Below are 27895 nucleotides of genomic sequence, written 5' to 3' on the forward strand. Positions count from 1 at the left end.
GGCTGTTGATGAGAGAGAGCTTGGTGAGCATGGCAGTCCACATGCACCCTGTCACTCTCCATTCATTCTTTCTTCTATCCTTTGCATCCAGGCCCAGACTCTGTTGATAGTTTTCTTTCTGTGCCAAAGAACAGTGGGAAAGAGGTTTAGAGAAGGGAAATACTTGTATCTAGGGAGGAACAGAACCTTCAGCCACCACTGGGGCAATTTTTTTTTAACTATTCATTATTCCATTTTCTGTTTGTTTCTATCCCTGAAGGTTGGGGGACAGTATCTATTTCCTTCTCCACAAGCTCATTGCAAAAATCAGTAATTATTTGCTGAACAAATAAGCAACCAAGCATAGGATAATCAGGTTGCCTGGATGGTGACTCTTGAGTCGAAAAACATGGTGAAAGGAAGATGAATTCTCAAGGACAGTAATCCTCTTATCCCCTAAGCTGTTCCAGTTACATCTAACAGAGATAGAAAGTGACAGATGCAGTCTCTTTCTGATCTATATTTAGTTGGGAGTAGGAGCTTTTTATGTCACTTGAGGCCTTATGATTTCTTCTCTGAAGAGTCTAAGTGGCCAGATACTTTCTGTTCAAGGACTGCCAAATGCTACTTAATAGCACTGTGAGTTCAAATGAACTGTGTTTATAGATGGTGCTATGGGCGCTGGGGGAATCAAACTTTATATACTGCTAATGGGAATGGGAATTAATCCAGGCATTGTGTCAGTGTGGAGGCTCCTCAAGAGACTGAGAATAAAACTAACATGCAATTCAGCGACTTCTGTGCATAAGCCTGAAGGAGTCAAAGTGAGCACACAATAGAGAAACCCACATCCCCATGTTTATTGAAGCACCATTCAAGTCAGCCAAGTTTTGGAATCAGTGGAGGAGTCTATCAATGGATGAGTGGATAAAGAAAATGTGCTATACATTCACAGTGGCACTGGATCATCTACAAAGATGAGCAAAATCATGAAGGCAGGAGAATGCATCAAACTAGGGATTGCCATGGTAAGCAAAATAAGCCAGACACAGAAAAACCAAAGCCTCATATTTTCTCCCATAGATTAAAAGTTAGTGAGGGCAGAAGTGGGACTATTTGACAGGTGAGAAGAAGAGGGACAGGAGACTATTGGAGTAGATATGATTAAAATACACTATATATAAAAATATCACAAAATACATTGTTTTATACAATTAATATATGATAAGAATTTTAAAGTATGCATCTGTATACAATAAGGTTTCAGGGTAGATGCTAAGATACTTTGCAGTTACCTCTACCTGGCAGAATTATTGGTAATCTTTCACTTGTTTCCTAAGAAAGTATGTACTGCCATATTGATCATTGTCTTAGAAAATACTGTGAATATAAAATAAAACAGTATAATTTTGTGTTTGTGTGTTCATGCATGTGCATGCATGTATATATTCAGGTCAGAAATTGACATGGAGTTTCTTTTTCAATCATTATTTTTAGAGATAGGGTTTCTCACTGAATTTAGAGCTTGCCAGTTTGGCTAGACTGGCTGGCCAGCAAGCCCTAGAAAGCCTCTTGTGCTTATCTCCTCAGTTCTGGAATTGTAGGTGCATACTGACTTTTAAGTGGGTGCCAGGGATCTTTGGATATTTGAGGACCACTAAAAATAAGTACAATTTCTATTTTGTAACATTTGAAATAAGTGAATGCATCTGCATCATTCCATGTCAAAGGTAAAGATGCCTCTTCTTTTTCCTGGGACATCATGCAGATGCATTCATACAAGATAATCATGATCCTAAAAGCACTGCCAAGGACTGGGAAAATGACATGCTTGGATGGCTGTTCTTAGTAAGAACATAAGAACATCCTTGGGGACATCTAGTAGTTTGATACTTGTTAAGATTCATATTTTTAAAAATGACATTAGGATTTTTGGTAGATAGATTGCTGTGAAGCATACTTATGTTAGGTACGTATAGATGATTGTTGGACACAATGAGCAAAAACCAGATTCGTTTTGCTTTGGCTTCTTTGCCTAATTACTGATCACAGATGACTTTAAGGCTGTGTTCCCCACCACCACACATTAACTCATAAATCACTACGGGAAATGAGCACAGTCCCTTGGAGGATAATAATGACTGTGCCTTCTCTGAGTTAAACATGAACGTGAGTTGGTCTTTTGTTGGTTATCACTTACTGTCGGGAGCAACCTTGCTTATATACTGAAGGCCTAAATCAGCCATAGGCCTAAGTCAGACATACATGCCTACTAACACAGAGTCTTGGTCTCTGTGGAAAAAACACTGACCCTAGAACAGATAGCTATAGATCTTGTAAACAGGCAGCCTTAGCGGAAAACTACCAGTCTGGATAAGAACAAATAGTTATAGGTCTTGTGGATAGGTAGCCTTGGTGGAAAGTGCCAGCTTGGATAAGAACAAATGAATCATAGACAGAGTCATAGTGACCTGTTCCTTGCTTCTTCACCCAGCCAACACTCTGTTCTGGAAGATATTTGTACTCCTCCTGAGAACACCTACGCTCCTGCGTCATCCTCTTCCCCACATCCTGCCTCTATGTGTATATAACTCCTGTGTGAAAAAATTAAAATAGCGGTTTGACCAGACTATAGACAAGCCTCTGTTCCTTGTGTCCCTTGTTCTCCAGTTCTCTCTTCCAGGTCTTCTGATCCCAGTTCAATGCCCCGTGGGACTGGGGCAACTTACTGTCTCCATAGTAACTTGACTTTTCTACTAGATGTCTTCATAGCTTTCAGTAACATTAGCTGCTGCAGGAGGGCACAGCTTATGCCTGCTTCTCTAGGACCCATGTGTTTAGCTTCATGGAGAGCTCTTGAACCTAGTACCCAACAGAGAATTGTTTCATTGAGACACCCGAGTCCACACAGCTCTTTTTGTACAATGAGGCCCCAAGGGATGGATGGGTATTTGGGAAGTAATCATTATGGATGAGTCAGAGCTTTAGAGAAAAGTGGTGGATATTTTGTTAAGACATCAAAATACAAATAGATGCATGATTTTAAAAAATGGGTGCAAACACTGAAGAAATGATTAAAAGAAAATTTAAAAGGTTTTTTTTTTTTTTTTTTTTTTTTCATTTTTTTATTTTGTGTGTGTGCCATCAGAGATCAGATTGCAGGAACTGGTTTTCTTCTTCCACCACAGAGGTCCCAGGGATGGAACTGAGGTTTGGAGGCAAGCAACTTTATTCACTGAGCCATCTTGCTGTTGTTTATTTGTTTTGCTAAAGAACAAAGGGAAGCAGAGACTTATCTAGGCAATGATGGAATGGGATTTAAAAAAATGTTGGGCAGAGGGATACTTCTCTGGACAAATCTGTTTATAGTTTTGATTTTTACAAACATTAATATTTTACTTATTTAAACAATTAAATGGGGGCGAGGGTGGCTAACGACTAATATCTCTGCGCTCAGAAAACTAAGGCTGGCAATTGTGAGTTCCAAGCCAGCTGGGCCCTGACTCAAAAGAAGGGGAGGGAAAGTGCAAGATCATTGTGGGACTGGATCTGTATGTCAAGGCAAGTAAGTGCTTGTTTAGTACGCAGAGGGCCTGGAAATGAAAGACAAAGGGAAGCTGAGACCCTTCCTCAGGTTAAAGTGTTCTAACTGCACCGGCAGAGTGTTCTCTTTGGTTCTAGATTAGATTCTGAACTGGACAAGAAACTCATAGTAAACAGCATGTGTACAAAGCATTGAAATTTGAGTACAGAACAACACTGTAGTCATGGTGGTTCTCCTGCTTTTTTTATTCCTGCAGTGGTTACATAAAGTAACCCTGTTCTTAAGAAATGCAGTGAGACACTCCGAAGTTTAAGTAGGCACATGAAGACAGCCTATTTATTCTCAGAAAGCTGAGAAAAAAAATGTGTGTGTATTTAAAAAAATTGAGAGAGTGCACATTAATGGGACAAAATTTTAATGCACTTGTAAACTGAAGGATAAAAAGTTGTTTGTAGTGTTTATTCAGCTTTTATATAAGTTCAAATTTAACTTCAAAGGAGTTTGTTCTTCTAAAAATGTGCTTCTGGCTCCATTCCTAACACAGTCGTCACCCACTCATCTAGATTTTCTTAAATCAGCAGAAAGCTTGCATAACATTGAACCTCACTGATGAGCTGACATGAGGGAGATGGAGATTAAAGTCACTTACAGTGGTGATGAAATGACAAGACAAAGAGGAGCTGTTGCCTTTGGCCCAGAGTCTCTGTCAGAGAAGAAGAGTTGTGTTTCTCAGTTTGTCCCTGACCTTGTGCTACAGGAGAAAGGAAGAATTTTAGCCATAGACTTCATTTTATCATCATTATTTAATCTTAATTTGGTCATTGGTAAGTGAAATGGCAAATCACAGAAAGTAGCAAGATATGTATTCCATAGTTTTACCCTATCTTAAAGGGAAAGGCCATGCAGAGCTGGGTAAGACCCTATACAGATGGGTCCCTCATGCTAACCAGAGAACATTCTCCAGTTTCAACACTTTTCATGGAATCACTGTGTGTTTACATTTCTGTAGTATCCAGAACAGCACAAATACAGTACACTTTCCTGTGATTTGGATATTTACAGTAAACAGCTGTATACCCCAACCCAGGGGTTTAGGTACAGATTTCACAATTACAAAGAAGGGACAGCATTGTCCTCAGAGGACACTCACCAGAGGGCCAAAGCAGAGGAACACTGACAAAGTGCTTTGTTTTTACCAAAACATGAATAGAAAAACCAAGATTCTGGGACTTGTCACCAAATGCACAGCCAAGGAGAAACAAATCATATTATTAATGACATGTATCATCCAATAGACAATGAGTAAAAGCTGGAAATAGTTTATCACAGACATAGTTCAGGACTCTGCGGCCCAGAAGGCCTAGGATCTGGTCAGCTTGTGCCCCACCCACTTACCCAGTCCCTGTAGTTTACAAGTGAATCTCTGCATTCTGAAGGACCTGATCAACACCCTGACTCTAGGAAACTTTTGTTTTCTCCGGTAGTTGGGGCTATGCTTTGTCTATGCTAACAGGCATGAAGAGCCCTGTAAACATGGATACGTTCCAAAAATCGATTATAAAGATCAATTTCTCAAAAGATAAACTAAAATGGTTGCTTCTATGTAACAGAAGACTGTTCCATGTGTCTGTAGGAGCAAGACTCTCCCTATTCCAGTTCTGGGTACCTTTGCTTTAACTGGCTTACCTCTCTATTGTGAATGCCGAATGTCCAGTACGGCGTTAAAAATGCCATTTCATGGAGAGATTTCTGATTCTCCCAGCAGCCAAGGCCTTAAAGGAAAAGAGTCAAGTATGTCTAGAACTGGTAGAGCAGGTTTTTGAGTAAAGCCACACCCTTCCGGTATCATTTAGGCCTGGGAACTTCTGTCTCGGAGATTTGAGCCAATTAGCACTTCTACTAAGTTCTTGGCAGGTGTCAACCTGCTCTTCACAAAGGCTCCACAACCAGGAGCATCAAACATGCTTCTCAACATCAGGACTCTGCAGGGACAGGATAGAGGACCATCTGCACTAGCGTTGTCCTGCACAAGAGTCTCCCATGCTGAAGCCTCCTTGGCATATAACTCTGTTCTTCTAGGGTTGAACGAAGAACTCAGGTACACATCTGATTCCCAGGAAACCAGATTAATTGTTTTGTCCATCATCTCAGAAAATGAGGTCGAAAGAGAGCTGGCTTTTATCGAGTGAAATGAAATCCAGATTTTTGTTTTTCTTTTTGAAATAGGATCTTGCTAGAGACAAAGCTGTCTCCACTACTCAAGTGCTGAGATTACAGGTATGTTCCACCACACCCAGCTGAAGTGTAGAGAATCCCTTAACACAGTATCAAAGGATATCAGCAGATTTAACTATAAAGTTTCTGACAGGAGTTTCCACCTGTCAATTGTTCATGTACCGCTGCCCTGCTTTTACTCTGGATTTTTCATTAATTTTACTTATTATTTTATGGATTTAATTTTCTTGTGCATGTATTTATTTTCAGAATCATCAAAGAAGAATCTTAATTCACTTTTCCCTAGTCCTGTCTCTAAAACTCAAATGCAGGGCTTTGAGCATGCAAGTCAGGTGCTCCCCATGAACACCACCGCACTTCCAGTTGATTTACATAAAAATACTGAGATAACCCAGTCAATTTCTGTTTTTAAATAATTTCAGCATAGAAATATATGTTGATAATTTTGTTTTTATATCACTATAACTTACACTTTGTTTTTAAAGCTGAAACTTACATTTAAAACATGTTTGCTTTGGTGCTGGGTGTTGAATCCAATGCCTCGTGCACATGAGGCAAAAATGGCGTCACTGGGCTCCTCCTAGCTGAAGGAGTATAAACTCCTTCATGTTTAAGGAGTATGACCAACTCTCAAGTGCACTTTTCTGAGCTTCTCACTTTTGGGTGAATTTGGATAGGTCTGAGCAAGAAAGTAATGTTTTTTCAAATATGAAAGACCTATAAAGAAGAAGAAGAAGAAGAAGAAGAAGAAGAAGAAGAAGAAGAAGAAGAAGAAGAAGAAGAAGAAGAAGAGGAGGAAGAGGAGGAGGAGGAGGAGGAGGAGGAGGAGGAGGAGGAGGAGGAGGAGGAGGAGGAGGAGGAGGAGGAGGAGGAGGAGGACATCTATCCCCCTCCTGTTTGCCCAAGTAACACACCTTTTCCACATAGGACAGTGATCTGCGCATGTCTTGGTGTGAGTTAGGGGTCTGCATGAGGGGGTTGGGGACTTCAGAGACTCTTAAAGAAATTTAAAAGTATGGAAAGAATCCTATTTGTTTTCCATGTTTTGTGTTTGGTTTGTCTTGAGAAGAGATTAGAAAGCAACGCCCCCACCCCCGAAAACAACATAAATGAACCGGCATTTGATATCCTGTAGAGAACCCTGGGCAGGACTGTTATACAACTAGTTTCTCCTGAGAACACAATATACTTAGTAAGTGACTCTGAATGGACACTCAAAATGATATATAGTATTTGTTTAGTGAAATATTTACCTTATTGGTAAGCATGAAAATAACTATGTATGATAATGTATCATCATTAATTGCAGAATAAAGCCCCTCTAGGAGACCAAGTATACAAGCAAGCCAATGTCAGCATCCTTCTTGACTCAAGATACTGAGAGAATGATGGTTTGGGGAACCACCATAGTTTCAGTGGGTACAAGAGTTGTCATAGTTACTAAAGGAAGAGAAAGAGCATCATTCTGTGTATGATCAGAAAAACATGCCACAGTACAAAGCACATGATAGCTGCATAATAAGTGCTGATTGAGTTACAAAGAGTGATATTCTTAGAAGCCAGTTGAATAACACTTTTAACTGGAGGTAAGATTGGCTTACATTCTCCTGATTCTCGCTGATAACAAGACAACTTCATATAGACACATACATATTGCACAACACTCTATGACAGAGTGCTGCAGAGGAAGATTTCCATCTGGTCCCTACTATTCTTCACAGATTAGTCCCTGAAGTGATTATCCATGGTGACTCAAGTGTACTTCCTGAGAAGGGTCCTGAGTCCATCTCTCTGATTTACTGGCAAACTCTAGTAGCATCAGGTGGCCTTGGTAATGTCAAGACTCACCTCACATGTCAGGTGCATGTGAACCTTGACAGGCCTTCAGGGACTCAGAATGACAGATAACATTCTTTAAACAAGCAAACCAGACTGTGATCATTATTCTTTCGAGAAGTGTTGCTAAGGTTTCAGGGTAGCTTGCTGTTGCCTTGCCAATACAATTTCTCTTCTACTTTTTTCTTTTTCCACCGGCAGAGAAGAAGTAGCTTAAAGGTCTTCCTGAAGGTTCTGTTGCAGAGAGCATAGCAGATGGGGTTGATGGTGCTGTTGACATAGCACAGCCAGTAACCCAAGTGCCACAGGGTGACAGGGACACACTTGTCACAGAAGGTGGAAACCAGGACCATGATGTTATAAGGGGTCCATGTGATGATGAAAGCCAGGAGAATGGCACTCAAGGTCTGGGCTGCTTTCGTCTCTTTGACTAGGACCATTCTCTTTCGTTTGGTCATTTGATGGCTGAGGTTGGGATCCAGGCCTTTTGTTGAAGGGTCTTTGGACACTGGGAAGGAACAGGGCATGATTTTCACCTTGCGACAGCCATTGTTAGTCTCTTGGGAGCCATCAGCTTTTACCACCAATCGGAACTTATAGGCAACGCACTTCTGACTCTTGAGTCTGTGAGCAGCAGCTGGAGACAGGAAGTATTTGGGAGTGTCATAGTCATTGTTTTCAGTCCGAGGGTTCACAAGTGTTTCCTTGGTTTCTTGGGTATTGAATTCCTTCCCCGGGCTTTCTTTGGCCTCACTCTTGTAGACCACTTGAAGAACTGGGTCAGTGGTGGTGGGCTTGGCTTCATCCTCTGAAGAGGGATAGCTGCTACAGTTGGTAACCTGCTCAGCCTTTTCCCAGTCAGCACTTAGGTCAGTGGCCTGGGTTGGCTTTCCTGTTGTTGAGGTGCTTTTACGGGAGGATGACCAGGAGGCCTGATTCCTTTCTCTCTGGGCCAGGCTGGGTCTAGGGCAGCTAAAGAAAGATCTGAGCAGGGTCCTGTGAGCTGGCTTTCTCTTCTTGGCTTCTGCCACAGAATCAGAACCTTGCAGGTCAGCCAGGTCCTTGGTTCGCTTTTCTGTTTCCCGGTAGATCCGGCAGTAGAGTATGGTCATGACAGAGACAGGAATGTAGAAGGCAGCGATGGCGGTCCCAAAAGTGATAGTGGGCTCAGAGAGGAACTGAATCTGGCACTCGTCAGGTGGTACTGTCCGCTTCCCGACCAAGTACTGCCAGCAGAGGATGGCTGGTGCCCAGAGGATGAAGGAGACAAGCCATGCCAAGCTGATCATGATGCCAGCTCTCTTTGGAGTACGCTTGGCCCGGTATGTCAGTGGTCTTGTGATGGAAAAGTAACGGTCAAAGCTAATCACCAGAAGGTTCATGACAGAAGCGTTGCTGGCTACATAGTCTAGTGCAAGCCAAAGGTCACAAGCCAGACTCCCGAGAACCCAGCGTCCCATGAGGATGTAGGTCGTGTACAGGTTCATGGAGAAGATGCCAATGATGAGGTCTGCACAGGCCAAGCTGAGCAGATAATAGTTATTAACTGTCTTGAGTTGACTGTTGACTTTGAAGGAGATCATGACCAAGACATTGCCGACAATGGTCATCAGGCTGACCACAGCGGTCACAGCTGCAATAGTAATGACTTCCCACAGTCCATGGCGTTCCAAAGCCTGGTGATTTACTGGGGTGTCGTTGACAGTAGTTTCATTGTGGTAAGACTCCCCTTCCATCCTGGCTCAAGAAATTACATTCAGATTTGGTCCAAGGTTTGGAGCTGCTCTCTGTTTGGCCTTACTTCTTCTTGGCCAGTATCTGGAAGAAACATAAACAGATCAGTTCTGCTCATTACACACACTTCTGCATGGTTTTCTTTTCCATTTGGGGTTCATCATTGCTAACAGAATTACGAGATGTATGCAGAGCAAGATGCTGAATTGTTGAGCTGTTTTCCCCACTTAGGAAATTACTTAATTTATTATCAAGACTATTGATAGTGTTGAAATAGTTAAGGTAAATATAAGGTAGAAGGCAAAATACATTTTGGATAACATTCCAGAAATATGTATGTACACATCATTGAATGGTATAACAGTATGGTAATGTATGTATATAATTTTATCATTGCAAAATTCTTCTCCCTAAAGAGCAAGTGTTGGACTTTGACTATAAAAATTCAATTAAATATTTTTTCAATGAAAAATTCTGACATTTTTACACAGGTAACAAATGAATTTTGTTTATCTTCCTGCCCCATTGCTTCTCCCATGAAAACCATTCTTCTTCCAAAGAAATCACTAGACCATCAGGGCTAACATTCTCATCATCTGATGGATTTTGGTCGTATTCACCTCTCCCAACTCCTCCTAGACCCACCCCACCCCACACCCACCCAACTTTGAGCCTTCCTTTCCTTTTCTAGTGTACAGTCCTTTTGCTTTAACAACCCTCCATGCCTGAGCAGCTTTCACATGTGTGAATCTGCTGCCCTCTTGTGGCAACATTTAAAAAGGGGGTTGAGAAGGGAGAAAATAAAAATAGAACTGCTTAAAAGGATGGGAGGGGGAAAGGGGTGGAGAATAGAGGACTGAGGGTAGGGTGGGTGGGGTATACAAGTGGGGTTGGGGAGGTGAGTGTGGGTGTGACAGACTTGAATGCGGGACACATAAAGCAGACATGAACATCAAAGGTAGCAACTAGAAGCGGTAGGCCTAAAACACAAGCGATCACAGTGTGTTAAATGTCAAGAAGAACTCCAGAACTCCTGTTGAAGTTGAAGGAATGTTCGAAGAAGCAGTTTTAGGTGGCTCTTTTTTATTTTTTTTTTTGGGGGGGGTTTTCGAGACAGGGTTTCTCTGTGTAGTCTTGGCTGTCCTGGAACTCACTCTGTAGACCCGGCTGGCCTCGAACTCAGAAATCCGCCTATCTCTGCCTCCCAAGTGCTGAGATTAAAGCTGTGCACCACCACCACCCGGCTAGGTGGCTCTTTTTAAATAACACATATTTGACTTCTCTTGACTGATAGGGAAGAAATGCAGTCCAAAGTTCATTTCATTTAAGAGAGGACTTCTCATTGTCTTTGAAGCAATAATGTCAGGAGCAGGATTTTAACTGACTGGCTTTAAAAATGGTGTTTACCAGTGTCCTAAGTGCCTTGGATCATAAAAAAGATGTGCCAGCACATGGATAGAGAAGCTTAATATTCCTCAGCTTTATAGAGAGCATCCAGGAAGAAAGTTGAGCTTTCAGAGACAGAAAGGCCTATTCCCGAGATATTAAATAGCTGCACTGTCATTGAGGACAGGAAAGCCTGTGGGACAGTTTACAGTCGAGGATCAGACAGGGAGCCACTGTGTGTGTGTGTGTGTGTGTGTGTGTGTGTGTGTGAAGCTTGTCTCCCAGTTCTAGAGTGAGGGTGGGGCTCCTTTTCCTTCTGTCTCATATGGTGTTCTCAAACTTCTGGAAACTTAGCATATTTCTATGTGTACCATGTCATAAAAAGCCTTGGAAAGACTGCTGCACATAGATTTATGGGAAAATCTGAAAGTCCAGAATTCCTTGGCAGTTAGCAAACTCTTTCCAAAAGAAGTAAAAGCAAAGATTCTATATTCGTCTTTGTACTCCTAATGAAGCCATGTTTTTCTGTAAGCAACAGGAGGAGAATGTCTTGAGCAGACAGCGACACACTGCTTCAAGCAAGACTGATTAATCTAGAAAGATTAGAACTGACACTTGAGCCTGGGTTTAGTTTCAAGGAGATTTGGTAAATTGTTTGGCGCTGTGGTGGTCAGAAAACTGTGTGGAACATGGGAAAGAGGGACGAGGAGAAGAGTGGGTATGCCTGCATGGATATCTGTGGACCTCTTTGGAGGCTAGAAGAGGGAGTCAAATCTCCCAGTAGGGACTCTAGGAATGGAGTTACGGACAGTTGTGAGCCACCCACAGTGTGAATGCTAGGAATCAAATCCTGGCCTTCGTGCAGAGCAGCCGGTGCCTCTTAAGCGCTGAGCCATCTGTCTAGCCTGGCCTTTTCTTATTTTTAAAGAAAAGTGGAAATAAACCACATTTTCATGCTAATGAGAATGGTACATTAGAAGGTAAAGCTGATATACGGTAGAGCGTGATAGAGTTTCTGGTCTCCAGATAAGTGAGCTGGCATGGGGCCTAACGTGGCAATAGAAGTAAGTACCTGGGACTGGACCAGAGGTCCAACAATAGTATCCCAAGGGAAGGTGGAGTGTATGGGTACGGATCCCAGCTGCCGAACTCAGCAATGGTAGAGGTGGAAATTGTCTTCGGATAATGTCTGTTACAGATAAACTGGTCAACAGCTTAGAGTGGGGAGGGCGGTAGAAATTTGCAGCGTATATTTAAGGGATGGCTCCATCAATTTCAAGTTCTCTAACTCTGAGCCTCGAAGCTCTTTGACACTCCATCAGTGCCTGAGAGGCTTTGCTTGTTCATTTACCTCCAGCATAATATGGACAGGAACTTGGGGCTTACAGAATAATTCCTGCCAGAGGTACTGTGAGTACTCCTCAATAGTAGATGCAGATGTTTAAAATACACACGTGGAAAGCCAGACCTGGTAATACAGGCCTAAGAGCCCAGGTACTCTGGAGGCTTAGATAGAAGGATGGATGATTCTAGGCCTGACTGGATTCCAGAGTTAGTAAAAGGCAAACTACTGAGATGCTTTTTCAAAAGAAAAAGGAAAAATGAACAGATTTATTTCTGAGAAATCCTATCAATGTTTTTTACGCTTCTCTTTTATGCATCGAGTATAAGAAGGCAGCTAAACTATTTTAAAAGTCTGCCTGTTTACAGAAATATCAGGAAGATAGGTTTGTTGTATGAGACTTATATTTGCAGGGGTGTCAATGATTTGTTTTAGAAATATCTATCACAAACAGCCAAGATGTGATGGCGCACGCCTTTAATCCAAGCAGTCTGGGATGCAGAGGCAGGTGGATCTCTGTGAGTTCAAAGCCAGCCTGGTCTATCTAGTAAGGCTCTTGGCCAGCCAAGGCTACATACTGAGACCCAATTCAATTAACAAAAATAGATAGATAGATAGATAGATAGATAGATAGATAGATAGATAGATGAGAGAGAAAGAGAGAGAGAGATGATAGATAGAAATATTATCACAATATCTTGTTTTCCACATTGTGAGAAGCCATCTGTTCCACAGACTTTGACTAAGAATTATGAATTTCTCTTGTGAGGTTTATATGAAAGCCCAAATGTCACTTTATCATAGTGATTGTCCAACTTGAATATTCATCAAAGTCATCAGCAAATTTTCTCAAACAGATCACTGGTCCTCATCCTAAGAATTCTGGCTGCAACGAGGCTTAGGCGTTTGCATTTCAGCAAATGACACTATGTTACTAGCCCACATTTTGAAAATGACTACATAATGAATGGATTTCCTTTTATAAAAGTAAAACTGGGAGGGGTGGAAAGACTCTAAGAGCCAGAGGTGGGTGTGGTGGATGGATGCTGAAGAGTGACCAAACCAGTGTCTCCTGAACACGCAAGACTGCTGAAGTCATGAATTCACAGCAGTGTGGCTGCCTGCATGGTACCTATGCAAAATCAGGCCAGTCAGCATTCCAGCCTGGAGATGGGAGGGAGTTCAGGTGCTCCTACTCCTGAGTGAGGAGCTGTTGACAGCTGATGGCTTCTAGGGGAGAGTCAGGTTTCTTCAAGGGTATGGCTACTGGTTAGTCAACTCTGCTCCAGTGGACGGTTCCATGAATATGCAGGGGACGTGAACTGCAGCCTGTGGGCTCTTAAGAACAGAAAGGATGAAAAGAGGTCATAAGTTTGGAGGAGGTAGATTGTATGTATGTGTGAAATTCTCAAAAATATATTAAACAACAATAAAAAATAAGTAACATAGGTCGAACATATTAAAAATATACAATAACTTCAGGTCACTTTCTTAAGGATCTTCCTGTGTGACTGACACTTTCTTTTGGTATCACACGAGTAAGGAAAAACTGACTTTTAAACTAACACAATGGCATATATTAAAGATAGGATTATTGGGGCTGGAGAGATGGTTCAGCAGTTAAGACTACTCTTCTGGAGGTCCTGAGTTCAATTCTCAGCAACCACATGGTGGCTCACAGTCATCTGTAATGGGATCCAATGCCCTCTTCTAATGTGTCTGAAGACAGCTACAGTGTAGTCATATACATTTTAAAAAGTACAACAATATATGAAAATCCACCTTTGTAGCTTCTTGTAATGCAGGAGGTGCTAGTGTGGTCTTCTTATCATTGATGACAGTTTCTTGGTGCATCAGAACCCTATGAGGGCTCAGCCTGGTGGCTAGGATGTAATTCCAGCTACTTGGGATGCTGCTGTTGGGGAATTGTAAGTTCAAGGCCAGATTGGACAAATTACCGAGTTGTTTGTCTCCTTCCTGCAGTTAAGCACCTGATAAAGGGAAAGGATGGTTTATTCTGACTTAGAGTTTCAGGGAGCACAATCTAGCATGTTGGAAACACAGAAGCAGGAGGTGCCCGGTCATGTTGTCACCACAATCAGGAAGTAGAGAGCGTGAGTTCTTGTCCTCAGAGTCCTTCTTTTTATTTGGTCCTGGCTGTTGTGGCACTCATTGTGAAGACTGGTTTGGATTGGAACTTGTGGCAATCCTCTGTGATGTGGAAATGCTGATGTTTCCAATAAAGAGATGCTGCTGAGCTGTGTATGTGAATTTGACAGATAACTATTCACATAGCTTTCTTTTAAGTAAAGGAGGTGAGGAAGAAGCTTCTCTGGTGATGGCTTAGGAAATCATTGATCTATGGTATAGCAGAGTGTCGTTGGAGTTATTTTATTGCTGTGTTCTTTTAGTAGAACAGTAAGTAGTATTTGGTTTATTCTAGGTCCCTGGACTATCTAATCTCAGGTTTTTGGTCATCCAAGAAGTTTTGGTTATGGGTTCTATCTCATGGAATGGGCCTGAAAGTAAATCAGACAGTGGTTGGTTACTCCCACAAGCTTAGTGCCACCATTGCGCTGGTGGATTTTGATCAAAGGTTATAGCTTAATTGGTGTTTACATTTTTTCCTTTGGTAGTGTGCAGAGTACCTTCCTATACCAAATACACTAGCACGTAGGGGTTAAGGCTCTGTATTGGAACCAGCTTGACTTCGTTGTGCTCATTGAGTTGCTGGGCTTTGACACCGATTTGTGGAAAGCAACCTATATAGTCTTGGCAATAGCCTGGGCTGTTTAGGGGTTCCCATTGGACTCCTATGTCCAACAATTCAATTAGATGTAACCCACTCCAGGTACTGGAAGTTTCATTTGATGAAAATATCCAGTTTGGGTCCTGTCTCTCATTATTTGGCAACTTCATTTAGATCACCTTCATATATGTATTTATTTTAGGCAGTTTCTATTGTATTAGGTTTCCACACTACCATTTGAATGGCCTTTAATTTTATCTGTCTCTGTCCATATCTCCTTCCTAGATCCCCTCTCACCTTTCCTCCCCACTTGATACTCCTGTTCCAGCCCCCCCAGTAGGTACCTATTTTATTTCCTTTTCTTAAGGAGCTCTATCTGTCTGCCCAGTCCCTTACTCTATATGTAATCTTTGTGGTTTTATGAACTATAGCTTGGTTATCATTGACTTAACAGCCGGTATGTACATATTAGCCAATACATGCCATGTTCGCCTTTCTGGGTCTGTGTTACCTCACTCAGGATGGATTTTTTTTCAGTTCCATTAGTTTACCTGTAAATTTCAAAATTTCATCTTCTAATGGCTAAATAACATTCAACTGCATAAATGTACCACATTTTCTTTATACATTGATTTGTTGAGAAACATCTAGTTTGTTTTCAATTTCTGGCTATTATGAATAGGGCATCAATGAACATGGTTGAGTAAGTGTCTCTGTGGTAGCATGAAGCATCATTTCAGTATATGCCCCAGAGTGCTGCTGTGTCTTGGGGTCGATGGATTCCTGTCTTCCTGAGGAACCACCACATGATTTCCACAGTAGCTGTATAGGTTCGCACTCCTACCAGCAATAGATGTACAGTCTCCTTACTCCACTCCAACATGAGCTGTCATTTGTTTTATTGAACTTAGCCATTATGACAGGTGACAATTGAAACATAAAGTCATTTTGATTTGCATTTTTCTGATGGCTAAGGATGTTGAACATGTCTTTGTTTCTCAGCCATTTGGGTTTCCTCTTTTTGAGGATTCTCTGTTTAAATCTGTACTCCATTTAGAGACTCGAAGCCAGACAATATTCAGAGACATCGAATACTCAGGCCTAAATGGGGTGTCTCCCCCCAAATGTCTCATGTCAAGTAAGGCTCAGGGAATCCTACAGAGGAAGTGTGAACTGAGTGTAAGAACCAAGGGGGATGGAACACACCAAGGGAACAAGGTCCTCTAAATCAGCAGGACTGAGGACATAAGAACTCTCAGAGACTGAGGCAGCATGTGCAGGGCCTGCCTGGGTCTGCAGCAGATGGAGTCCTAGAGTTGAAAGAAGTGGACACAGGCTCCTGTTTCTAACCCAGAACCCAGAAGCTATCTCCAATTGATAACCACTTGCAAATGAAAATTCAGTTTCCTTCAAGGAAGGCTCATTGGGGAAACAAACTACTACAAAAGTGTAGAGTGCATTCCCCACCCCACCCCCATCCCGCCCGAACCCTTCCCCTCTTCCTCGTAGATGGCCAATGGAAAGTGAACTCAGTGGCACCTATGGAGGTATCATAGTGTCATGTCAGGACTGTTTTTTTTTTTTTTTAATTTTATCTTTTCATTTATTTTTATTTTTTTTCTCTTTAACACTATAGGTTCTCTCTCTCTCTCTGTCTGTCTCTGTCTTTCCCCTCTCCCTCCCCCTCTCTCTCCATAGTATGTACAAATTATACATCTATATTATAATACATATGTATATTATGGATTCCAGTTTTTTTTAAAGGATTTATTTATTTTACGTATATGAGTACACTATAGTTGTTTTCAAACACACCAGAAGATGGCATCAGATCTCATCACAGATGGTTGTGAACCACCATGTGGTTGCTGAGAATTGAACTCAGGAACTCTGAAAGAACAGTCAGTGCTCTCAACCACTGAGCCATCTCTCTAGCCCTGGATTCCAGTTTTTTATTGGTATTCCAGAGTATGCAAATGAGTGGGTCTCTGTATCTGTCTCTTGTGACTTTTCTTGGATTCTTTTTCTCCTGTTTGTTGTTTTGTTGTATTCTAATCTGTTAGTCTTTGTTTTATTTTGTTATTATTCCTTAGATAACTGTTTTTTAATGGGAGAAAGAAAAGATATCTGGATTGGGGAGGGGGAGTGTGAAAATCTATAATCAGGATATATTATGTAATAAAAAACTATTTTCAATAAAAGAGGAGAAGCATAGTTAGATTGCTTTGAGTTTTACAATGGAAGGCCACTTATTTTGAGATAAACTTTTTTTTTTGTTTGTTTTTGTTTTGTCTTTTTGAGACAGGGTTTCTCTGTGTAGCCCTGGCTGTCTTGGAACTCACTCTGTAGACCGGGCTGGCCTGGAACTCAGAAATCCGCCTGCCTCTGCCTCCCAAGTGCTGGGATTACAGGCGTGCGCCACCACCGCCCGGCTGCGATAAACTTTTATATACATTTTTGTTAATTTTCTTAAGGAAAGTCCTAGAAGTATATTCATTCATTTGATTAAAAGCTATGAACATTATGGCAAAGCATGATTTTTGATGAGTGTAGATAGTTTCTGTAATTGTGTAACCTTTTGACTTCTGGGGACTTTTCAGAGGGTATAAAAGTACTAGGGCCCCGAGAGGTGGGTTAGGTTGTTGGTTGATTGTTTCAATCATGTAAAACTTTGCATTTCAATCCAGTAAAAATCCCCCCCACGCCCTTTCTCTCACTCTCCACCCCACATGGTGACTTCCCTGGCTCGAATTTTCACCAGTGGAGAAATTACCTATCAGTTAAGAGCAATCGTTGCTCTTGCAGAAGACCAAGGTTTGGTTATCAGCATCCACATGGTAGCTCAGACTATCTATGACTCCATTTCTAGGGAATCCAAAGCTGTCTTCTGCTCTCTGTGGGAACCAAGTACTCATGTGATTCACATAATACATGCAGACAATACCATCGTGTACATAAAATAAAATAATCTTAAAAAAAAAAAAAAAAGGTAGCTGAAATTGAGCCTGAAAATAAACTCGGTAGGCAGCATCCCCCTCCCTGGTTTCTACTTGGAGCTCCTACCTTGGCTTCCTTTAATTATGTACTGTAAAGCAGAAGATGGAATAAACCTTTCCTTCCCAAGTTGTTTTTGCTCATGATGTTTATGACAGCAACAGAAAGCTAAGTAGGACACTCATGGAGCTCACAGATTTTGCTACGACTGGCCAATGAGCACCAGGCGTTTGCCTGTCCTCACCTAGGGCCACATGTTGGTGCCTTCGCTGACTCCAGCCACTCTAGCTGTTTGTGTTTCCAGTCTTCGTTACAGAAACCGAGTGTATTAGTTCAGACAAAGCGATCTACAGTATTCGGTGAGTTCTGAGCGCTCTGCATGGGATAGCCATTTTAAAAGACATTTTATCTCAGGTTGACAAACCCTCAGGGTTTCCTCATGTAGGTTTCCCCATTCCCTCCCATCTGTTAGCTGGGTCAACTCCAGTTCAGTCATCAGGCTCTACCTCAGGCGTTTACTTATGCAAAGCCAACTTCCAGCTTTGTTCTCCCACATCTCAGTGCATTCATCTCACTGCATCAGAACCATCTGTTTATATAATTATCTTCCTTGTGAGTTGAGGACTTTAGGGTGCGGTCAATCTTTCTTTTAAATTCTGAGCATAGTGCTGCTGGTATATAGTTCTGTACACAATTAGAAGCGATATATGGCTATAAGAAAGGGGCATGAGACAGAATGAAAGTGACATTTTTTTGGTAGACATCCATTCTTTTCTTTCTTTCATTTTAAAAAAAAAATTTAATTTTTAATTATTTATTTATTTTTTTTTTTGAGACAGTGTCATTGTGTAGCCCTTGCTGTCCTGGAACTCACTCTGTAGACTAGACTGGTCGTGAACTCAGAGGTGAGCCAGCCTCTGGCTCTCCAGTGCTGGGATTAAAAGATCTGCATCACTGCGTGGCCGGGCTTGCTTTCATTATTTTCATGTAGCTTCCTTAAGACAAAATTAACCTTGGCGTCTGTGGTTTCTTCTTTTTTAAAACTGCGCCAAAGACGATTTTAGCATTCTTCCACTAAGCTATATTCTCCGCTCCCTCTTGTCTTTCTATAACTAACTTTCCTGCTAACCTTGTCTTTGGACACTGTCTAGCCAAGTCCTGCTAGGAGAAATACGCTCTCTAGGGCTGTTGCCTCAATGCACAAATAAGAGTAACACGAGTACCTATGAGAATCAAGGGCTCAATAAATGTGAGTTACAACAGCTACATTTACAAGTTCTTTTCAAGATTTTCAAGCATCTGGGCGGGAGAGAGATGGCTCAGCGGTTAAGAACACTGATTGCTCTTCCAGAGGTCTTGAGTTCAGTCCATCTGTAATGGGATCCGATGCCCTCTTCTGGTGTGCCTGACGACAGCTACAGTGTACTCACATACAATAAAATAAATAAATCTTAAAAAAAAAAAAAGTTTTTCAGGCATCTTTTCCCTTCCCTACTGGACCCTCCATCCACTTGAGCCACTGTCCACATCTGTGACGTAGGACTCACCCTCAACCCATACCTTATTCCTAAATCCTGTCTTTAAAATGGCCTATCTTCTTTAAATTAGGAGGTTAACTAAAAAACTCATTTGACATCTTGGGTTTTGTGTCACGTAAACACTCGTATGAATTAAGAACGATCACACAAAGTGACTTTATGGCGTCCTTTTATTACAGATCACCGCTGTGATCCCCGCCCCGGCCGGGCCCGCGCCCGGATCACCACGGCTGGCGCTCGGCCGCTTCCGGTGGGGCCTGCGCTCTCTGCGGCGGCTCGCGCTCTCTGCTTGCCGGCGGCCTCATGCAGGCTGAGCGCGGGGCTCGGGGCGGCCGCGGGCGGCGGGGAGGCCGGGAGCGGCCCGGAGGGGATCGAGAGCCGGCCGGGGCCGGGACGGCGCTGGCAAGAGGAGGCTGCGGGGACGGAGGCGGCCGGCGGGGCCGAGGCCGGGGTTTTCGCCGAGGCCGAGGAGGCGGCGCCCCGCGAGGCGGCCGCCGGGAGCCTGGAGGCCGGGGCGGAGGAGCCAGCAGGCGGGTAAGGACTGCGGGTTGCTGCGGCCGCTAGCCGGCGTGCAGAGCGCGCGAGCCACAGCGCCTGCGCGAGCTGGAGCCCGGGGCGGGGGGGCCCGTGGACGGTGCACGCGCAGACCCTGGCTGCTTGTGGCCCAAGGACTAGGCGACCGGCCTCCTGGTTTTTCTGGTGCCGGAGACTAACGGCGACGCCTGGTGTTCGGGCTACAGCCCGGCGCACTGTCACCGAAGTTACTTTCTGCAGAGCGATGTCTACTTGAATGAGCGAACCCAGAACCCAAACAGAAGTGTTCCTCTGTCCTGTTGCCTTTTTCCCATCCCACATTGCCTAGGTAACAGTGTTATCACCCACATCTGGATGGAGGAGCATGGGGGAAGATTATGTTTTCATTTTGGTTTGGATTGGTGATCTCTAAGATACTTCCCTCTCTTAAGATTCGTATTTAGTCTTGTCGAGAATACCATTCTGGGTACCTGAAGACTAAATGAGATTGATCGACCTTCCCGAGTTCTCTCTGTGCTCATGTCTTATGGTTGGGCACATTGGTGCCCTAAATCAGGATTAACTGTAGTGCTCCGAAAGCAGACAGTCAATAGAGTTCCAGCTGTGTAGGGGCCATTATCCAGCTGCAGGAGTCCACACAGTGTACATCCTTTGCGTTCCCTCTGGGTGATTAGACTGCAAATGGAAACAACTTCTAGTTATGTACTCCTCCAAAGTAACTTACTTGGGATCTAAGAAGCCCTGAAACCATCCTTCTAAAGATGGGTGGTATGAGCCCTGAGCTTACTGAGTTTGTCAAGCAAATTATCAGGCTAGTCAGCTTCACTGCAGTGTAATATTATCCTTAATGCAATCGTTAACTTCACAAAAAGAAAGAATTTGTTTAGTATCTATTTTTTTTTAGAAATATATTAGTTTTTCCGCGTACAAGCATGTGTCTGTGTGTACATAAGTGCAGTACCAGCAGAGGCCAGAAGGCATCAGATCGTTTGAGCCCACGTTAAAGGCAGTTGTGTTTTCCAGAACAGCAGCCAACTGCTTTTAATCCTGTCTAAAGGCATCTGCACACGTGGCATATACTCCCATGCACACACATATTCATGTAAATAAAAATAAACACAAGAATGCAAATGTTTGACTCTAGTTCCTTTGAATATATACCTAGTAATAGGATTGTGGAATCCTTATTGGTGGCTATAGTTTTTGTTTTTACGGAACAGCCATACTGCTCTTTGTAATGCTATACCAAATGATGTTACCACAGTACATGAGAGTTCCTATCTCTGCATTTTTGCTAGCCCTGGTTATTTTTCAAATTCCTCCTTGTCCTTCTCTTCCTCCTCTTCTTTATCCTCTTTCTCTTCATTCTTCTGGATAGGCTCTCACTATGTAGCCCGTACTCGCCTCTTCCTGCCTCCACTTGTAAGGTATGGGATTACACATCTGCTTCAGCACATTTGGGTGCATTTTATTCATTTAACCATTTGTTTGCTGAAACATAATCTTATCATGTAGTTCAGCCTGGAACTCAAACTCAGAACTTATCCTGCAGCTGTCTGTCAGGTGCTTGTGTTACAGGAGTGCTGCTTTTCTTTTAATGTATTGTTGTTGTTGTTTTGTTGTAGGTTTATTTAATTTATTTTTTTATTTTTTAGAGGAGTCTCAGTATGTAGCTTTGGCTGCCCTGGAAACACACTCTGTAGACCAGGCAGGCCTTGAACTCAAGAGATCTGCCTCCTGTATTGGGATTAAAAGTGATCCTCATTGTGGTTTGTTGGTTTGTTTTTCCATTTATTTAGAAGTTTCTAGATACTTTTGGGTGAGTAGCTTGTTCTCATGATTTTGATGATTAGTGACAAGAGATTCCTTTTCATATATGAACTGGCCGTTTGGGTGTCCTCTTTGGAGACACATCCCTTCAGGTTATTCAACCCTGTTTTAATCAGATCCTTACTATTTGTATTTGAGTTGTTTGAAGTCGTTATATGTTCTACAGGATCATCTTTTGCTGGGTGACCAGTTTGTCAACATGTCTTCTTCTGTAGGCTGTTCTAGTACTCTGTTGGTTGTCTCCTCTATTGTGCAGTAGCTTCTTAGATGTGATCCCATTTGTCAAGGTTGTGTCTGTTGTTTGGCCTGTTGAGGTCAGATCCAAAGAAAGCTTTGCCCAGAGCAATGTTCTGAAGTGTTTTCTTGATAGTTTCAGGTTTCATATTTAAATCTATTTAGAATTGATTTTGTATATAGTCTATTTCTTTGGAGTATGGATATGTGCATGTAACCCTGGGGTTTTCTATTCTGTTTCACCAGCTCTTTCACTTGTTCCTTTTTGGTGGCAGGACAGAATTAGTGTGGCGTGCATGTTAGTAAATCACATTTAAACCACATGCTGGGTTTTGTTTTTGTTTTTGTTTTGCCCGAGAGACAGGGTTTCTCTGTGTAGCCCTGGCTGTCTTGGAACTCCCTCTGTAAACCAGGCTGGCCTCGAACTCAGAAGTCCGCCTGCCTCTGCCTCCCAAGTGCTGGGATTAAAGGCGGTGCGCCACCACCGCCCCGCCACCACCACTGCCCGGCATGTTGCCTACTCTTTGCAGTGTGTCTTAAAGTCTGATATTGTAAGGATTAACTTTTGTTTTTTTGCTTAAAATATTCAGGGTCTTTTACATTTTCATGCAAATTTTAGGAGTGGTGGTTCTGTTTCTTTGAAGACTGTCTGGCCATCTCAGTGGGCATTGCATTCAGTTTGTAGATTACTCAAAGTATTACAGATACCTTGAATGTATTAGTTCTTTTATGCATGAACACCAGAAGGTTGGGTGAAAGCTTATAATTTAATGTTTTCTCTAGGTGCTTTCATTGATGTTTTGTAATTATCACTATAGATATGAATCACTTCTTTGGTTAAATTTATTTGTATATATTTCATCTAATTTTTTTTTGTTGCTATTGTTTTTTGATTTATACTTCACCTTCACCAAGTTAATTTTGTATTTTGTAACTTTTCTTAATTTATCAGTTTTAAAGGTTTTTGGTAGTACTGTATATATATATATATGTGTGTGTGTGTGTGTGTGTGTGTGTGTGTGTGTGTGTGCAATTATATAAGTAATTATATCATATACAAAATATACATAACTAATGTTATCTGCAAGCAGGGGTAACTTAACCCCTCATTTTCTGTTTGCTTGCCTTTATTTCTTTTGTGTTTTCTCTCGCTGAGACTTTTGGAGACAGGATCTTACTATATAGTCCTGGCTGGCCTGAAACTCAGTATGTCAAGCAAGCTGGCCTCAACTCAGAGAGATCCTCCTGTCTGTTTCCCAAGTGCTGAGATTCAAGGTGGGTGCTGCCGATACCACCACACCTGGGCAAAGAGTTTAATCTTCTACTCAATGAAGATGTGAAAGGCAGCGTTAGTCTTTTTCCTAACGTTTACTGTTAACAAGGAGGCAGTTTAGGGCTGTTAGCAGTCCTTGAATTTTTTTTATCAGATAATAGTAATTAATATTTATTGAACACTTAATTATGAGCTGTGCACAGCAAGGCACAGCTAAGTCACTCGCAGTTATGGTTAAATTACTTATCTGCAGATCACTGAGGCTGGATTCCACATGGGTCTGTTGACTCTGGAGCCCGCTCTTTTGATTACTGCTCTGAGCTTCTGGTATGATTTGAGAAGAGGTGACTCAGTGGTAGGGACTCTTGCTGCACAAGCATGAGGACCCAAGGTCAGATTCCCAACACCCATGTAAAAGGCTGGGTACTGTAGCTTGCACCTGTATTGCCAGCATTGTGTAGATGGGGCATAGACAGGATGAATGCTAGAGCTTGCTGGTTGCCAGCCTCCCAGAGCTCTGGGTTCAGTGAGAGTGTCTGAAGTTAGTAAGGCAGAAAGCAATGGAGAAAGATCCCCAGTGTCTTCTTCAGGCACACATAGGCAAATACGATTGCATACACAGATACGTACTACACTTGCATACAGACACAGACACACACACATACACACAGAGAGAGGGGGAGGGGGAGGGGGAGCAGGGAGAGAAAGAGAGAGAGAGAGAGAGAGAGAGAGAGAGAGAGAGAGAGAAGAGGAAAGAGAGCTGTTGGGTGATGTTTTCACATACCTCTCCCCTCATGTTTATATATGATTGCAAGGCTGTATTAGTGATTCTGATATTTAGCTCTTTGAATGTTAGCAGACCTTTGTGTTCCTTATCCCTATTTATGTGGGAGATGTCTATGTCTATATTCACTTAAAAAAAGAAGTGAGACGAAGTCTCACTGCATAGTCCAGGCTAGCTTCTAACTCCAGGCACAAGGTTTTCTTGCTCAGCCTTTCAAGTATCTGGGACTGTAGTGTTACCATTCCTAGTCTGGGCAATAAAAAGTGAGAGAACTGTTAATAACCACACTAGATCTTTGAAGGCATTTTTAAAAAATTATATTTTACCAATTTTTTTGCTTTTTAACTAAACCCTGGGTTGAGTAGTAAACAATACTAGCTGTTGCTAAGATTCTTACACTCTGATAAAGGAAGTGTCTGCCTCTGGTGCTCAGACAGAGAGAGCTGATCTGGTGTCTTGTCAGGTCTTGGCAGGTATCTAAGGCTTGTTCCATCCCTGAGGCTAAAGTGGGTCACAGGCATCACGACAGCCAGTAGAGACTGTAAGCTTATTAAACTCAGACTCAACAGCCTCCAAGACTGTTGTTTCCACGCCCTTCAGAAAGACTGCAGCTGGCTTGGCTAGTAACTGAACGTGCTCTAGTGTCTCAACAGAAAATTGCTTTAGGATTACACTTTGGAGCCAGGCGACATAGTGAAGTTCAGATCAATCTGGGCTACATTTCGAGGAAAAGGCTTTTGACATTCTTTTTCATCGCTGTGAGCTGCTGGGTAGACGCTAAGTGTCCCAGTGTATCTGTTCTTCTTAAGAGTGTGCTGTCTGGAGGTGTGCATTTCCACTGGCCATTATTTCACCTCCATATGTCCATGATCTATATAGATGCTGATTCTCAAACTGCTTAACTTCTTCTGAAAAGATGATGAATAATACTGTGTCCATATGTTTACATCTAGTACACTTTATAATCAAACAGATCAGATACTTTCAAAATACTCAATTCTAGCATAGTCTGTGCTTTTATTAATTAAAACATGGAGCAAGAAAACATTTTAAGGGCTGAGGATGTCGCTCTTTTGCTAGAGTGTTTGTCTAGCATTTATAAGGCCCTGAGTTTGGTCCCCAGCACCACAATAAACTCTGGGTATGGGGTTGCATACCTTATCAGAACTCAGAATGGGAGGCAGGCTATCAGAAGGTACACAGTAGTTAGAGGCTACACAGAACCTTAGTGGCCATAGAAGCATTTAAAATACAAGTCACACCTCTTTTATGAATGAACTTAAATACTGTAGTGACTCGATACTGGCTTTATACATTTTTTTTTGTTTTGTTTTGTTTTTGTTTTTTTGTGTTTTTCCGAGACAGGGTTTCTCTGTGTAGCTCTGGCTGTCCTGGAACTCACTCTGTAGACCAGGCTGGCCTTGAACTCAGAAATCCACCTGCTTCTGCCTCCCAAGTGCTGGGATTAAAGGTGTGCGCCACCACTGCCTGGTAATAATTTTTGTTTCATTTATTATTATTTTTTGTTTGTTTTTGAAACAGGGTCTCACATACGGCAGACTGGCCTTGAACTTGTGATTCTCCTATCTTGCCAGTGCCAGGGTTTCCGAGTGGTAATAGCCATTTTGTTAACTTAAGTGTAATTAGGATAGTAAGACTATCAAATTCATATATCTTAGTTTAGACCATCAGTTCTATGATTCTTCTATATTTTGTATTTATCAAATTAAGTTACTTACACAGAGAGACATTGTTAATTTATGTGTATTCAGTGAGACAGTCACTGTGTATAGAGATCTATATATTCTCTGATATGGATGGATCCTTATCATTTATGACTGTGGAAAATTAAAACTGTTCAGCTAGTGAATACTTAAATGTGCCGGGTGAATTTCATGTATGCATGTATGTTTTGAATTTCTTGGGCATCTAGAGTTGTGCTGTTACAGTTTATGTCTGTTCATTTGACCTTATGTTTTTTGTGTGGTTGTTTAAGTGTTAGATTTAGTCTGTACTTTCTACACTCTAGAGTGTGCATTACTTAGAAATGTGACATAACAGCATTTTCCATCAATAAAAGTTCTGATTAAAGGATTCTTTCTCTCTCTCTTTGATTATATGAGGCAAGGTCTTTTATTCTACAGCACAGGCTGTCCTGGAACCTGACATTGTAGCTTGAGATGGCCTTGAACCTCCTGCCAGGATGATAGTGAATCGCCACCACCTCTAGCAGGACACCACTCTCCTCAAGAAACAAATACTAGAGTCAAAAGCAAACCTGTAAACTGAGGTGTGCTCAGAGCAGGGGGCCTGAGGAATGGCTCCTCTGTTTATAACACACCCAATATGAAGCTGGGCATGATGTGAGGAGGGCTACGGAGTCTGTTGCCTTCCCCCAAACACATGTCCTACACATTAAAAACAACCAAACCAAGCCAAGAAACATAAAATTGTGCCTTTTAGCTTCATCAAAAAGCAGTTGACTTCTCTGTCAAATACAAGTTGTGTTGACTCCACCTCCAAAGCCACATTCCAGCTCCAAAACACTGACCAGAAACATCAGCCCAGAGTAGGAGGTGTAGCTCAGGATGAGAGCCTGAGCCTGTCCTCAGTACAGGAGAGACAGCCAGGCCAGACCAGCATTCCCTCCCCTGCCTAGAGCTGGGTTTGCTCTCAGCTGCGTGAAACTGCAGAGCAAAGCAGTTTTAGCTCTGAACAGCAGGTGGGGCAAGCAGCACATTATTTTGCAAATAAACCAACTAGACCTGGGCTACCGGGCCACTGGCAAACAGCAGCAGGGAAAGCTCCTTATTGGCTGTGGATCTTCGCTGTCAGTGATGCTTCCCCTGACCCAGGCTGCCGGAGAGATCTGAGAAAGGATGCAGCCACACCACTGATCTCTCTGTTGTTTTTCCTCCCTTTGTTTTACAGAGAAAATTCCAGTTTTTAAAATGGTGTCACTGTGCATAGTATTTGTTCACAGCCCTATGTTACTTGAAAAACCCTTTCTACAAGTATGTAAATGCTGAGCTCCCCTACCCTCTCCCCTGCTTCCCACTCTGGTGACTTCCTTAGTACCTCAGTTTCCCTTCTTTCATACAGTTGCTTTACGCACACATATATGATTTTATATATCTCTATAAAATCTAGAAACCACAAATGAGAGAAAACTTTTTTTCCCTGACTTTGGCTGTGTTTGCTCTTATCAGGCCCAGCCGTGCCCATCTTCTTGTGGATGCTGTGCCTCTATCTTTATGGTTCAAAGAATTCTGTTGAGCATATAGATTGGATTTGCTTTATCCATCCCAGCAGAGGAAACTCTTTTGATGGTAGAGTGTTTTACTTTTGCAAGGTGTGAGACATTTTCTCTTCCTGGTTAACTGCATGCATGCCTGGGCCAAGACTAGTTGACAACTGAGTGTATTTAATATGGCAGTGGGTATTTTATCTCTAACATGACATTTCCAAATGGAAATGTTTCCTGAAACTGGTTTGTAGGGCAAACTCTAGTCCTGGAGTGGTACCATGTTTCTGAATATTAGTACAATTTTCCTTATTAATGTATGTTTTTGGGTTCAAAAATCAAAGTAGTACATATATCCATAGAATATACCATGTGAAATATCAAACTTTGGGAGTTAATTTCTTTTGGGCCCTTAGCATCTTCTGATATATTGATTTTTATTTAGTGTATGTTCTTATTATCTGGTTAGCAGAAATAGAATTTACATAGGTAGTGACTTTTTTGGTGCTGCAGACACTATAACTTCCATTTCACCCCACTATCATATCCTTAAAAACACAATCATTTTGTTATTATTTCTACTTATGTATATGTGTGTGAGTATTTGCCAAGTGTATGTTGGTGCCCATGGAGGCCAGAAGAGGGAGTCAGATCCCCTG

General features: G+C 42.1%; 2 protein-coding genes, 1 long non-coding RNA gene and 1 other non-coding gene across 4 annotated transcripts in view; 2 read left to right on the forward strand and 2 right to left on the reverse strand.

The window, feature by feature from the left end:
• Positions 1 to 3087: 3087 nt before the first annotated feature.
• Positions 3088 to 5567, reverse strand: LOC143441395 (uncharacterized). The gene is made up of 3 exons (XR_013108745.1): positions 5210 to 5567; positions 4173 to 4274; positions 3088 to 3246 (listed from the first exon to the last, which is right to left on the reverse strand). It is a non-coding gene; the product is annotated as an uncharacterized LOC143441395 (long non-coding RNA).
• A 1086-nt stretch (positions 5568 to 6653) lies between these two features.
• Positions 6654 to 27895, reverse strand: part of Chrm5 (cholinergic receptor muscarinic 5) — a 50330-nt gene continuing 29088 nt past the window's right edge. Inside the window, exon 2 of the mRNA XM_034496118.2 lies at positions 6654 to 9412. Within this exon, the coding sequence (XP_034352009.1) occupies positions 7729 to 9330 (1602 nt within the window). The 5' untranslated portion in view covers positions 9331 to 9412 and the 3' untranslated portion in view covers positions 6654 to 7728. The remainder of the gene's footprint in view (positions 9413 to 27895) is intronic.
• The window catches only part of Aven (apoptosis and caspase activation inhibitor), a 146604-nt gene continuing 138287 nt past the window's right edge, over positions 19579 to 27895 (forward strand). The window contains exon 1 of the mRNA XM_034494230.2: positions 19579 to 19871. Coding sequence (XP_034350121.1) covers positions 19641 to 19871 — 231 coding nt within the window. The 5' untranslated portion in view covers positions 19579 to 19640. The remainder of the gene's footprint in view (positions 19872 to 27895) is intronic.
• Positions 26280 to 26408, forward strand: LOC117704828 (small nucleolar RNA SNORA11). Its single transcript, XR_004606346.1, has one exon. It is a non-coding gene; the product is annotated as a small nucleolar RNA SNORA11 (small nucleolar RNA).

The sequence above is a fragment of the Arvicanthis niloticus genome, chromosome 2 (assembly GCF_011762505.2).
Source record: "Arvicanthis niloticus isolate mArvNil1 chromosome 2, mArvNil1.pat.X, whole genome shotgun sequence".
Lineage (NCBI taxonomy): Eukaryota > Metazoa > Chordata > Mammalia > Rodentia > Muridae > Arvicanthis > Arvicanthis niloticus.